Source organism: Rhinoderma darwinii, chromosome 4 (assembly GCF_050947455.1).
Source record: "Rhinoderma darwinii isolate aRhiDar2 chromosome 4, aRhiDar2.hap1, whole genome shotgun sequence".
In the NCBI taxonomy this organism is placed as follows: Eukaryota; Metazoa; Chordata; class Amphibia; order Anura; family Rhinodermatidae; genus Rhinoderma; species Rhinoderma darwinii.
The window spans coordinates 164,280,931-164,294,299 of NC_134690.1; the positions used below are offsets into that span (position 1 = coordinate 164,280,931).

Below are 13,369 nucleotides of genomic sequence, written 5' to 3' on the forward strand. Positions count from 1 at the left end.
CTGTACTACGGCTCTATGTGCTACCGGAGCCTAATTGGAACATCAATATTTCTTATTAAAACTAGGCCAACAACTTATAACAGCAATTCACAATGTTTTTACTCAGGGTAACCCACTCCTACCTCGAAGAAGCTTGGATAAGCTTGGTATAGAGGCGGCTAAAGCATTCTATAATTGTTGCCTAGCACTATATTCTGGCTGAGTTTGCCAAGCATCTTTGAGCAGGCCGAAATTAGTTTGCTCTCTCTACTGTATAAGCGGGAGCTCTTACTGCTGCTGTAGTCTGGTGTACCCCTAACTAGGTTCCGAGACGCTCCAGGGTACCAAGGAGCTGTGGTTGGGATATATTGCCTTATAAATTATTCTTCTGGAAAACATCTGCAAAGGACAGTCAATGTGAACAAAATACAGATATAAAAAATGTACCTCAATGAAGAACATATACATAAATATATGATGCAGTTTATTTTATGACAATAATGAAAAAAGTGGATGAAATGAAATAATTACTGTTTGGGCTTATTCACACGAACAGGTGTCAAATCGGCCATGAAAAACAGACGTTTTTCACGGCCGAGTTGCATCCGCGCAGGACCCGATTTCACGCATCCCTCATAGACTTGAGTCTATTGAGGGATCCATGAAAATGGGCAAAAATAGGACATGTCCTATTTTTTCACTGGCCGTTCACACAGTCCATTCAAAAAACAGCTGTGTGAATAGCCCCATAGAGTACATTGATTTTAATGCAGCCGTGTGACGGCCGTTATGATCATGCCATTCGTGCGAATAACTTTTTTACAGTATTACCTTAAGAAAACCTTGGAGAGAACATGGCTGATGAAGTAAAAGGGGAAGCAATTGCAATATGATGGAGCATAGTACAAGGCTATAACTAGAGTGGTGGTATCATCAATTGACTAGAATAGGACTACGTGTTAACAAAGACCTGATTCATTTAACGAGAACTATAAAGAACAATAAAGCACGTGGTTAAATAAACAAAAAAAAAACAGAAGTTGTGGTTTATATTATACCCTATAAAGCAGGTGACATTGTCCTGTGAGACGTTCCTTTGGGTGCTATTGCATTAACTAAAATAACGTAAACAAAGATTATGTTCTATGAAAAAATAAAGTACTAGAAAAATCGAAGCCAAGTCAAAAATAATAGTGTGGGGACGCTCCAATTCTGGGGGAATAAGTACATAGATGTACTATGGTCATAATAAAATGATAGTAACCAATGATTGGGATCGATTTGTTGGTTACGTCAATATTATTCATGTATGAATAATCTTTTCAAATTGTTTCAGAGAAAATGTTTGTCTTGTTGCACATAGCAACCAATTGAAATCCAAATATTTTTTTTCCAGGTCAAGTTAACGTATGAAACCTGAATTCTGATTTAGTTGGTTGTTACGGGAAATCAGGCCACAATTTCTGTTATATGGTTCCGATACATGAGGCCCGAAGTGTTGAATAGGAAAATTATTGTACCCAATCCATCAAAATGTTGGCTATAGTATTTGTTCATGACGGCATCAAAATTGCAGTATAAAGAAATTCTGTATTATGGGAAGTGTACATAGAACTGTATATTTGGTTTTCTTAGTGCGAATTTGTCGTTGATAAAATAATAAAACTGTGCTTGATGTTGTTTTGACAATACTTCACTCATTTGTGTCTTGAGCCCAAGATCTGTGACCTCCTAGCCATGTAGTGATGAAACAGTTGACGCCGTATAATTTGGCTTTGAGTTGTCTTTCGGATGGTATTTGTAGACTATGTCCAGGTTTAACATTGCAAATTCTGCCATTAAAATCTGCTAAACAATTAATGTTAGGCCTATGGTGATATATGGGTGTGCGTAAAGTATTGGAGCACTGACTGTCTGAATTACACAGCCTGTGTTTTTATTGTGTATCCTGCTTCTTCATCCTTCTTCCTGTATGCATTTCGAGCCAATATCGTCAATAAAAATGTCTCTACGATTAGCAGATGGTAGTGCATCACTGTAAAAAGACAAAAACAAATGAAGCTGTTCCACAGAAATAATAACACGCAAATGCATTATACCTCACCTCTCTGGGTGAATGGTCAAGCGTCATGCTAGAGCTCTTCCTTGTGTAAAATGCTAGTTTAACTATATTGGAGCACATGTATAAAGACTGGTGCAGTTTTTTGTGTTAGGGTATGTTCACACGCTTAATAAAAAACATCTGAAAATACAGAGCTGTTTTGAAGGGAAAACAGCTCCTGATTTTATGCCGTTTTTTAAGCAAACTCGTATTTTTCGCTGCATTTTTTACGCCCGTTTTTGGAGCTGTTTTTCTATAGAGTCAATGAAAAACGTATCCATGCACTTTTTTACGAGGTGTCTTTTTACGTGCTGTTTTTTCAAAACGGCCGCATAAAAAAATGCCCACGTTGGAACAGAATGCCGTTTTTTCCATTGAAATTAATGGGCAGATGTTTGGTGGCGTTCTGCTTCCAATTTTTCAGCCGTTTTTCGGCCGTTTACGTCTCGAAAAACGGCCGAAAATAACTTGTGTGAACATACCCTAAATCCCAATGTGTGAATGATGTATGCATGAGCACCATACTTATAAAGCTTCTGCCCACCTGTTTCTGCAAGTTTTCCTCATTTCTGACAAAAAAAATTGATGATGTGACTGATTTATTTAAGTTTGAAGAACATTTTCACCAGCTAAAAACAATTTCACAACATTCGTGTGACGTATGAGGCTCCAGTGAGTGTGTCCCAAAATAATAGTACTTAAACCAAATTCTCAAAATGTGATAATTTGGTGCATATCTGGTAGCTTTTGTGCCATTTTTAATAACACCTGTCAGCAAAAAGACACTTTCTGTAGTGCCACATTAAGTATTCTGTATGCACCTGCTTGTATTTCCATGTCATGTCCTCTTGAAGGAACATATTGTACCAACAAACAGTATAATACAAATATCTTTCAGTGAGGCCATGAATGTAAGCTTTATTTGCTGTCTATGTCAGTAGAAATGGGTAAATTTACTATCTGAAATATATTCAGATAGTAAAAAAAAAATCACAAGAATACAGTAAAATACGATACAAATCAGCCATAACATTAAAATCACCTTCCTAATATTGTATAGGTCCCCCTTATACCTCCAAAACAACTCTGACTCCTTGAGGCACAGGCTCCACAAATCTTCTGAAGGTGTCCTGTGATATCTGCCACCAAGACGTTAGCAGCAGATCCTTTGAGAATGGGCAAACTGACTGTTCTGCGGCTACACAGCTCCAAATGCAGCAAACTGCCATGCACTGTTCTGACATCTTTCTATCAAAGCCAGCATTAACTTCTTTAACTTGTACTACAGTAGATCTTTTGTGGGATTTGATCAGACAGCTAGCCTTTTCTCTCCATGCACATCAATGTCCTTTGATTGCCCATGACCTTGTCGCTAGTTCACCGGTTGTCCTTTGTTGGACTTCTTTTGGTAGGTACTAACCACTGCATACCGGGAACACCACACAAGACTCAGCGTAAAGTGCTTGGCTCTTTAGAGCCAAGCACTATGTGTACATTGATAACAACAAGGACTATGATAAAATTAAAAGTTGACATGTACATAGATGCAGGCTGGGACCTCCGTTTGACGCTTGGACCTCTTTTAAGTTGCTCAGATCCTTACGCTTGCCCATTTTTCCTGCTTCCAACACATGTGCTTCAAAAGATGACTGTTCACTTGCTGCCCAATATATGCCACTTTTTTAAATGTGCCATTCTAACGAGATAATCAATGTGATTCACTTCACCTGTCAGTGGTTTCATGTTTTGGCTGATCTATGTGTTTGTTTGTATATATATATATATATTTATATCTAGTACGTTGATATTTTACTTTAAATAAGAATGGTCGGGGGTGTGGCCCGACGTCTGACTGAGCAGACGTGCTTCACGGAGCTCCCAAGTCCCCTGACTTCCTATCCTGTTTAAATCTCATCCATCCAGCAAGCCTGAGTGATTTCATGTGAGGGGACATGACTGCTCATTCCCTTGTATCCGCCAGTGAGAAAATATATGGTGTCTGGCTCCATTAAACCTGGCTGGAGCGAGACACGAGGAGAAGCCCGGTACTTCCGGTCGGCGCGTAGTAGACAGCGGTGGTGCTCGGGGCGCGTAGACACTGACGCCTCTAAACGTTGTCCGTGGTTACATCTGTCTGGGACCCTGTGGTGAAGGAGTCCCCTCAGTGCCTTAGGAACATTGATACCCGCTAGGCTTTCACAGCGTCTGCAATACACACTGCTGCTAACTAGGCAGGTGTGAGGATAATCTTGTGTACTCTGCTTTGCTCTCTGAACACATTTCCCTATTGCTGTTCACGGACGGATGCTGGTCCCCCTCTCCCAGTTCATCCACCATTTTGTGCATACCCTAGACACCAGGTCTTATACTATGGAAGATAATAGGGGAAAGAAAGGGAAGGGTAAATCCGTGGCTGGTTACTCTGTCCCCCCCTCTAATGATGAATCTGTGTTGGAAGATCCCCCATTCCGCTCACTGGATGATCTGGATGATGGTCCCTCCTGTGCCAACATATCTAAAATTAAGGCTTATGCAGCAAAGAAACTTGAACAGTTCTCCAGACCCCTGCGTCTGCCTGCCTCTCCTGATCCTTCTCTGTCGATGTTTGAGCCCGCCGCAACCATTGTCCCCACAGGATCAGCCTGTCTCCTCCTCACATATGGACTCTAAATTTTTAGAACTGCTGACTTCTATCAATTCATGTCAATCTAAGCTTGTTACTAAAGTCTGCGACAGGATTTTGTTATACTGAGGCATGATATGCAGAAAATCCATGAGCGTACTACTGAAACACAACGCAGGATATCTGAGATAGAAGACACTATGCGCCCCATTCCGGCTCAAATTGCGGAGTTCAGAAGACAGGTGGTGGTCTCGGTTGAGCGAGCAGACGACTTTGAGAACCGTCTTTGGCGAAATAACATCCGCATAGTGGGACTGGCGGAGAAATCGGAGGGTACGGACTCAGTCAAGTTTCTATGAGCAGTGGCTGAAGGACACCCTGGATGTTACGCATTTTTCTGCATTTTTTACCATTGAACGGGCTCACAAGGTTCCCGCTCGTATGGGTCCAACAGGAGGACCTCCACGTCCATTACTTGCAAGCATGCTACATGTCAGAGATAGAGATGCTATTTTACAGGCGGCACGGAAGAACAGCACTATCCTTTATAACACCCAACACTCCATCTACCCGGACTTCTCTGTCAACATATACAGAGATAGCGAGTCCAATTTACAGAGGTCCGTAAGAAACTTCGAGAGAAGGGCAACAATATGCCATGCTCTACCCTGCAAAACTGAGAGTGATTGATGGATCCACATCTAAATTCTTTCTCTCCCCTGCTGAGGCCTTGGATTGGGCGGAAGGTGCACCGCGTACTCCTGGTGGAGCTCTTCCTTCTGACTGAGCAATCTCCTGATAGTCAGGATTCAGTATTCGATATTACATGCTTTCTTGCTCAGCGCTGATAACTGCGTGTCACTTTTGATATAATCCTATTCTAATTTCAAGAGAGTTCTTGTATTTAATTTCGTGAAGAAACATTCTCCACATATTATATGTTTACAGGAGACTTATCTGACCGACCAAAAAGTCCTGGCACGTAAACATGCTTGGATAGCAAAAGGATATGGGCATGACCACACGTGGCGGATTTCCTCCGCAACTGTCCGCATCAATGCCGCACAGAATCTGCGTTGCAGATTCTGCTGCGGATCTGCACAAAATGTGCAGTAAATTGATGCGGACTAGCTGCTGCGGACTGCGGTAAAAGTGCTTCCCTTCTCCCTATCAGTGCAGGATAGAGAGAAGGGACAGCACTTTCCCTAGTGAAATTCAAAGAAATTCATACTTACCGGCCGTTGTCTTGGTGACGCGTCCCTCCCTCGGCATCCAGCCCGACCTCCCTGGATGACGCGGCAGTCCATGTGACCGCTGCAGCCTGTTATTAGCCTGTTATTGGCCTGTGATTGGCTGCAGCCGTCACTTAGACTGAAACGTCATCCTGGGAGGCCGGACTGGAGACAGAAGCAGGGAGTTCTCGGTAAGTATGAACTTCTATTTTTTTACAGGTTGCTGTATATTGGGATCGGTAGTCACTGTCCCGGGTGCAGAAACAGTTACTGCCGATCGCTTAACTCTTTCGGCACCCTGGACAGTGACTATTTACTGACGTCTCCTAGCAACGCTCCCGTCATTACGGGAGCCCCATTGACTTCCTCAGTCTGGCTGTAGACCTAGAAATACATAGGTCCAGCCAGAATGAAGAAATGTCAAGTTAAAAAAGCAAAACGCATCCGCAGCACACATAACATGTGCATGACAGCTGCGGACTTCATTGCGGAAATTAGAATCTCAATTGAAGTCAATGGAGAAATTCCGCCATGAGTCCGCCACTGCTCCGCAACAGCCCTAGCATGCTGCGGACACCAAATTCCGCTCCGCAGCCTATGCTCCGCAGCGGAATTTTACGCATCGTCTAAACGAACACTGCTAAATTAAAGTGGAAGTCAATGGACAAACGGCTCCGCTGCGGATTAACGCTGCGGAGTGTCCGCAGCGGAATTTAAGTGAAATTCCGCCACGTGTGAACCCAGCCTATCACTCCTCGTACTCCAACTATTCTCGTGGGGTGTCGCTCCTAATAGCCAAGAGTTTGTATCTGGAGGTGCTGCAGGTGGCCTGCGACCATTTTGGTTGATATGTTATTATACATTGTTTGATACAGAGTTCAGTTTTTATTATTGTCACTTTATATGTCCCTCCATCTCTGGATCCGGCACTGTTAACTTTAGTGCCCGACAGGCTGTCAGACTTCCCGGTGAGTCCGATTTTATGTGTGGGTGACTTTAATGCAGTATCAGATGCCTCGGTAGATCGTACGGGAGGCTCGGATCAGGCATCTGCTCATCTTAATTCCTGGTCTTCGGTGCTCCGTCTCACTGATGTGTGGCGTTGGAAATTTCCGACAGATAAGTCATACTCCTATTACTCATCTACTCATAAAACATTGTCTAGGATTGACCTCGCTATGGCCTCCCGAGATTTTTTTGCCTGAAATTGCTTCCATTACCCTTAGGCCTCATTTACACGAGCGTAATATACGCGCGTGCGACGCGCATGCTTTTCACGCGTGTCGTACGCACCTATATTACTCTATGGGGCAGTGCAGATGATGCGTGAATTTTGCGCAGCGCGAGTGCGTTGCGTAAAACTCACGACATGTTCTATAATCGTGCGTTTTTCGCGCATCACGCACCCATTGAAGTCAATGGGTGCATGAAAACCACGAAGGTCGCACAGAAGCACTTCCGTGCGAACTGCATGATTCGCGCAAGAGCTGTCAAACTGAATGTAAACAGAAAAGCACCACGTGCTTTTCTGTTTACAAACATCCGAGTGTCTTAGACATGAGCGAACCGAACTTTTCCGGGTTCGGCCAAACTCGTTTTGACCGAACCCGGCAGGAGACAGTCACTGTCCAGGGTGCTGAAAGAGTTAAACTGTTTCAGCACCCTAGACAGTGACTTCCGATTCCAATATACGTGAACGTGTAAAAAAAAAAATAAGTTCTGACTTACCGATAACTCCCGGCTTCTTCCTCCAGTCTGACCTCCCGGGATGACAATTCAGTCCAAGTGACAGCTCCAGCCAATCACAAGCCAAGCACAGGCTGCAGCGGTCACATGGACTGCCGCGTCATCCAGGGAGGTGGGGCCAGATGTCAAGAGAGGCGCGTCACCAAGGACGCGTCACCAAGGATGCGTCACCAAGGCAACGGCCGGGAAGTTCTCGGTAAGTACAAACCTCTTTTTTTTTAAACAGGTTACTCGATATGGTGATCGGAATTCACTGTCGAGGGTGCTGAAAGAGTCACTGCCGATCAGTTAACTCTTTCAGCACCATGGACAGTGACTGACGTCGACTAGCCTCATCTCTATGATGGCGGCTGCGCGAAAATCACACGGAGCTGTCAAGTGCCTTTTGCGCATGCAAAACGCTGCGTTTTTTGCGCGCGCAAAACGCACACGCTCGTGTAAATGAGGCCTTACTCCCAGGGGTATCTCGGACCATTCAGCTCTTCTTCTGACATTTATAACTGGACCTCCCATTGACTCTAATGTCTGGAGGCTACATCCGGCATGGCTTGCCTCTCCTGAGGTCACTTCGGAGGTCTCGGCATTTCATGTTGTATACTGGGAAAACAACTCCTCCCATCCAGATCCACTAATTGTGTGGGACGACTATAAAGCCACAGTGAGAGGAACATTTGCAGCCGGGGTGGCAAAATGCACAAGGGTTTCCAGGGAAAAAGAGAGATTCTTAGTGAGCGAAGTCCACCGGGCTGAGCAAGAGTTTATTCCAAATCCCCAAACTGAACTAAGAGCCACTGGGCAGGGATTCAAAGGGAGCTGCTACTTCTACATACTGAACAGACTAAGTAATGGGCTACTGAGGCATCCATATTTGAATTTGGAGATAAAAATGTTAAACTTCTGCCATATCTGTCGGTCGGAGCATCCTTGTGAGTCAATTCCATCCATTGTCTCTGCACAAGGTATATTACTACTCCGAAAGATATAAATAAGATGCTTCGTGAATTTTATGCCATGCTGTATAGCTTGAGTTGCTGTGTTCCGCCGAGTGCTATAGATAATTTTTTAAACTCACTGCCATTATGGCGGCTGTCAGCCGCACAGGCGACTAAATTGGATGGGCCGATTATAGCTGAAGAAATAGAGAGCGCCATTCAGTTGTCGCCTTCTGGCAAAACCCCATGTCTAGATGGGTTGGGGGATGAGTGGTATAGGGCAAATAGTGATACTTTGATACCTAGACTTCAGGACATATATTCCAGTGCTTATGAGTTGGGCTTCCTGCCGGCCTCTATGCGTGAGGCACTTATTGTGGTGTTGTTGAAGCCAGGGAAGGACCCTACTCTCCCGGACTCCTATTGTCCGATTTCACTTATTAACTCAGATGTTAAGATACTGCCCAAAACTTTAGCTAATAGATTAAAAACCGTTGTTTTGTCCTTTGTTCTCCCAGATCAAACTGGTTTTATGCCTCGGATGGGAACAGACATTAATATACACAGACTGTTTTTAAATATAGATGCGGCAAAGCGGGCTGTTTCTCCTGGCTTCGTTCTCTCTCTGGATACTTATAAGGTCTTTGATTCGGTCGAATGGTGTTATCTTTGGATGCTCCTCTCCCTTTGAATTTTGAGCCGCGTTTTTTGGCTCTGGTTCGCCTCTTATATGAAGGACCAGGTGCCAGAGTGAGAACGAATATGGATATCTCTGAATCCTTTTCCTTGGGTCGTGGTACCTGTCAGGGGTGCCCGCTCTCCCGTTTGTTGTTCGCCCTTGCAATATAACCCCTGGCAGTGGCTATACGCCAATCTCCCTCCATAAAAGGCATTTCTAGGGGCCAAATAGTCAAAAAATTATCCCTAAACACAGATGACACACTGGTATATCTGGCGGATGATGGTCCTTCTCTGGCTTCTCTTCTAAGGGTATGTGCACACACACTAATTACGTCCGTAATTGACGGATGTATTTCGGCCGCAAGTCCCGGACCGAACACAGTGCAAGGAGCCGGGCTCCTAGCATCATACTTATGTACGATGCTAGAAGTCCCTGCCTCGCTGCAGGACAACTGTCCCGTACTGTAATCATGTTTTCATTACGGGACAGTAGTTCCACGGAGAGGAAGGGACTCCTAGCATCGTACATAAGTATGATGCTAGGAGCCCGGCTCCCTGCACTGTGTTCGGTCCGGGACTTGCAGCCAAAATACGTCCGTCAACTACGGACGTAATTAGTGTGTGTGCACATACCCTAAAACTGATTGATACATTTGGTGCTTTTTCTGGTTTGTCTGTAAATTGGTCTAAATCGGTTTTATTCTCCCTTTTTCCGGGGTATTGCTCCAAACAGAGTCTTCTTGTACCTTTGCAAGTAGTCTCCCAATTCACTCACCTTGGGATTAAGATTGATCTTGATCTATCAAGATATGGTGAACTTAACCTAGACCCCTTGGTTGTTGCTACTGAAAAGCAGCTGTACACCTGAAACAATCTCACCTTATCACTGTACATCAGAATTAACTTATTTAAAATGATGTACCTCCCTAAATTTCTATATTTAGTTCATGCCTGTCCTATTGTATTGTCTAGACAATTTTTTAGACGACTTTGACAGTGTATTACGATCCTTTTACTGTAAGGGTATGTTCACACGTCCTATTTACGGACGTAATTCGGGCGTTTTTGCCCCGAATTACGTCTGAAAATAGCGCCTCAATAGCGCTGACAAACATCTGCCCATTGAAAGCAATGGGCAGACGTTTGTCTGTTCACACGAGGCGTAATTTACGCGCCGCTGTCAAATGACGGCGCGTAAATAGACGCCCGCGTCAAAGAAGTGACCTGTCACTTCTTTGGCCGTAATTGGAGCCGTTATTCATTGACTCCAATGAATAGCAGCGCCAATTACGCCCGTAATGGACGTGGCGTTCAAGCGCCTGCACATGCCGTTACGGCTGAAATTACGGGGATGTTTTCAGGCTGAAACATCCCCGTAATTTCAGCCGTTACGGATGCCCTCGTGTGGACATACCCTCAGAGTAATGTTCCCAAGTTTGGTCTTGGTATACTACAGGGCCCAAAACACATGGGGGGAATGGCGGCGCCAAACCTTTATCCGTAATACCTTGCATCTCAACTGGTGCTTGTACATTGGTGGATAGATATAGATTTGAGTAATGCAGCCAATGACATCTTATGAAAGTCTTACGAATTTGCATTATAGATTCAAATCCCAGTGTAGTGTACCACTCCCGCTTCAGACGGTGGCTGTAGCATGAAAGGCAGCTCATGCTATGATGAAGGTCACAACAGTCCCATTGTACTTACCTAAAACTCTGATATGGAATAATCCCTGGTCGCCCCATCTTGAATCTCTGCCGGGGGCGGGGATGTGGGCAGGGGCCGGGGTGAAGTACCTGGGTCAATTGTACATTGAAGACTGTGGCTTTCTATCCTTTTACGAACTTAGTGACAGATTAGAGATTTCGAAGAAAGTCTTTTTCCACTATCTCATGTTACATCATGCTTGGTTTGCCCAATTTGGTTCTATGTCTCCTCAGTTGGGGTTATCTAGACGGGAGGATCTTCTGGGGGCCCCGGTCCTTTCAAAGGTCCTTGCTCAAATACACACCTTATTGCTGTCATTTGGCCAACGACCTTTTGATACAGCCTCTACGTGGTGGAAGGGGGATATCCCTGATTTCGAAGAGGTGGAATGGAAAAAGGTTGAACTGTCATTTTTTGATTCGGTTACTAGTGCAAAAGATTTTCTAATACAGTCTCGGTTTCTGTATCGGATTTACTATACACCAGTCAGACTCCAGAGGATTGGAACATTGTCTTCAGCTGTTTTAGATGCCAGTCTGATATCGGTACATATATGCACTGTGTGTCTGATTGTGTCCCAGGATTGTCCGATTTTGGTCGGAGGTAGTGGAATTTCTTCACGCCCACTTTCAATTCCCGCAACTCCTTACCCCTCAGATGTGTCTCTTGGGTATCATGAATGATGTTATACAGACTTACTATGGGAAAATATTTTTTTGTTTTCTTCTTTTCTGCGCTAGAAAATTGTGATTATGGCTTGTAAGGTCATGGAGGGTACGAGTTTGACACACTGGAAGCAAATGGTAAATAAATATGCACCTATGTATCGAAAATTATATTTAAACAGAAATTGTTCTGATAAATTTGATAAGATTTGGTCCAAATGGTTGGAGACTTTGGAAACTGCGGTTTAAAGGTTAAGAAAACTGATAATTGGGTTGGGAGGGGCTGGCAAGATTGGGGCATGGGATGAATGTAGTATGAATGTTGTTTATCTTGTAAGGCATTGAAAGGTCGCACTTTACTCTTCCCAATTCATTGCAGATTTATAGTATACATGTGATCCTCCTCTTTCTGTAATGTATCTGCTATCGATTGATAATATTCCTGCCTTATCTTATGTCTTTTAGTTTTGTATTGTTTTTATATATATATATATATATATATATATATATATACATATACATATACATATATATATACACATATACACACATATATATATATATATATATATATATATATAAAATGTACTTGTTTTGTACTGTAACAAAATGAAAACGTTTTTGAAAAAAATAAAGCCTTTTAAAAAAAAAAGAATTGTCAAGTAACTCACAGTAAGACCTGGCTTTGAATGCATATGGCGGCACACAAGGAAGCACACCAGTGCTGCCCAGGGTACTAAAGACAGAGACTTGTAACGTGGTCAGGATAAGCATAATCTGAAAAAGAATAATTTCTGTAAGGACATTAGGTAGTAACAATACATAATGTACCAGGTTTTCAACCAGATCCATATTTTAATGAGTTGCCCTGGGTTCCAATACTTAAAGCATACCTCAACTTTAACTGTGTAATGTCCGTGCTATAGACTGCTCATAACTCTACAGTTAGAAACAGAGCCTCCTGCTCGTCTCCCTGGCTCCCATATGCAGAACGGCTGTGAGCGCTATAGAATGCTATAATGCTGGCGGCCGTTTTGCATACAGGAGACATGGAGACAAGCAGGACGATCTGTCTCTAACTGCAGACTTATGAGCAAGGACTTAACACAGTCTGTGCTGCTGCTAGAAGTGAAATCGTTAATACAAGTGATTTAGAAAAACACTTCTGCATTATAAGGCGTGTTCACACCGGGCGGATACGCTGCGTAAAAGCATGCAGCGTATCCGCCGTGTGCGCAGCAGGGAATTCCGGTCGAAAATGCGCACCAAACTGTGGTGCAGTTTTTCACCCGGAATGTCAGCTGCGGAAAACTGACGCATTAACCGGCCTGCTAGCTTCACCTCATGGGATGAAGCATCATCCCAGGAGGCCGGCCCTCTGACGTAATCCAGGCCGGCCTCCTGGGATGATGTTTCATCCATGTGACCATCAATACAGCCTGTGATTGGCTGAAGCAGCGGTCACACGGGATGAAGCGACATCCCAGGAGGCCGGCCCTCTAACGTCATGCAGGCTGGCCCCATGGGATGATGTTTCACCCATGTGACCGCCACTACAGCCTGTGATTGCCTGCAGTGGCAATCACATGAAATGAAGCGTCATCCCAGGAGGCCAGCCCTCTGACGTCATCCAGGCTGGCCTCCTGGGATGACGTTTCATTCATGTCACCGCTGCTACAGCTTGTGATTGTCAGCAGCAG

The 13,369-nt window shown here is 44.0% G+C and overlaps 1 protein-coding gene across 1 annotated transcript in view; it reads right to left on the reverse strand.

The window, feature by feature from the left end:
• Positions 1–1,894: 1,894 nt before the first annotated feature.
• SLC51A (solute carrier family 51 member A) overlaps positions 1,895–13,369 on the reverse strand; it is a 44,831-nt gene continuing 33,356 nt past the window's right edge. The window contains exons 8-9 of the mRNA XM_075864093.1: positions 12,341–12,446; positions 1,895–2,014 (exon numbers count right to left, since the gene is read on the reverse strand). Coding sequence (XP_075720208.1) covers positions 1,899–2,014; positions 12,341–12,446 — 222 coding nt within the window. The 3' untranslated portion in view covers positions 1,895–1,898. The remainder of the gene's footprint in view (positions 2,015–12,340; positions 12,447–13,369) is intronic.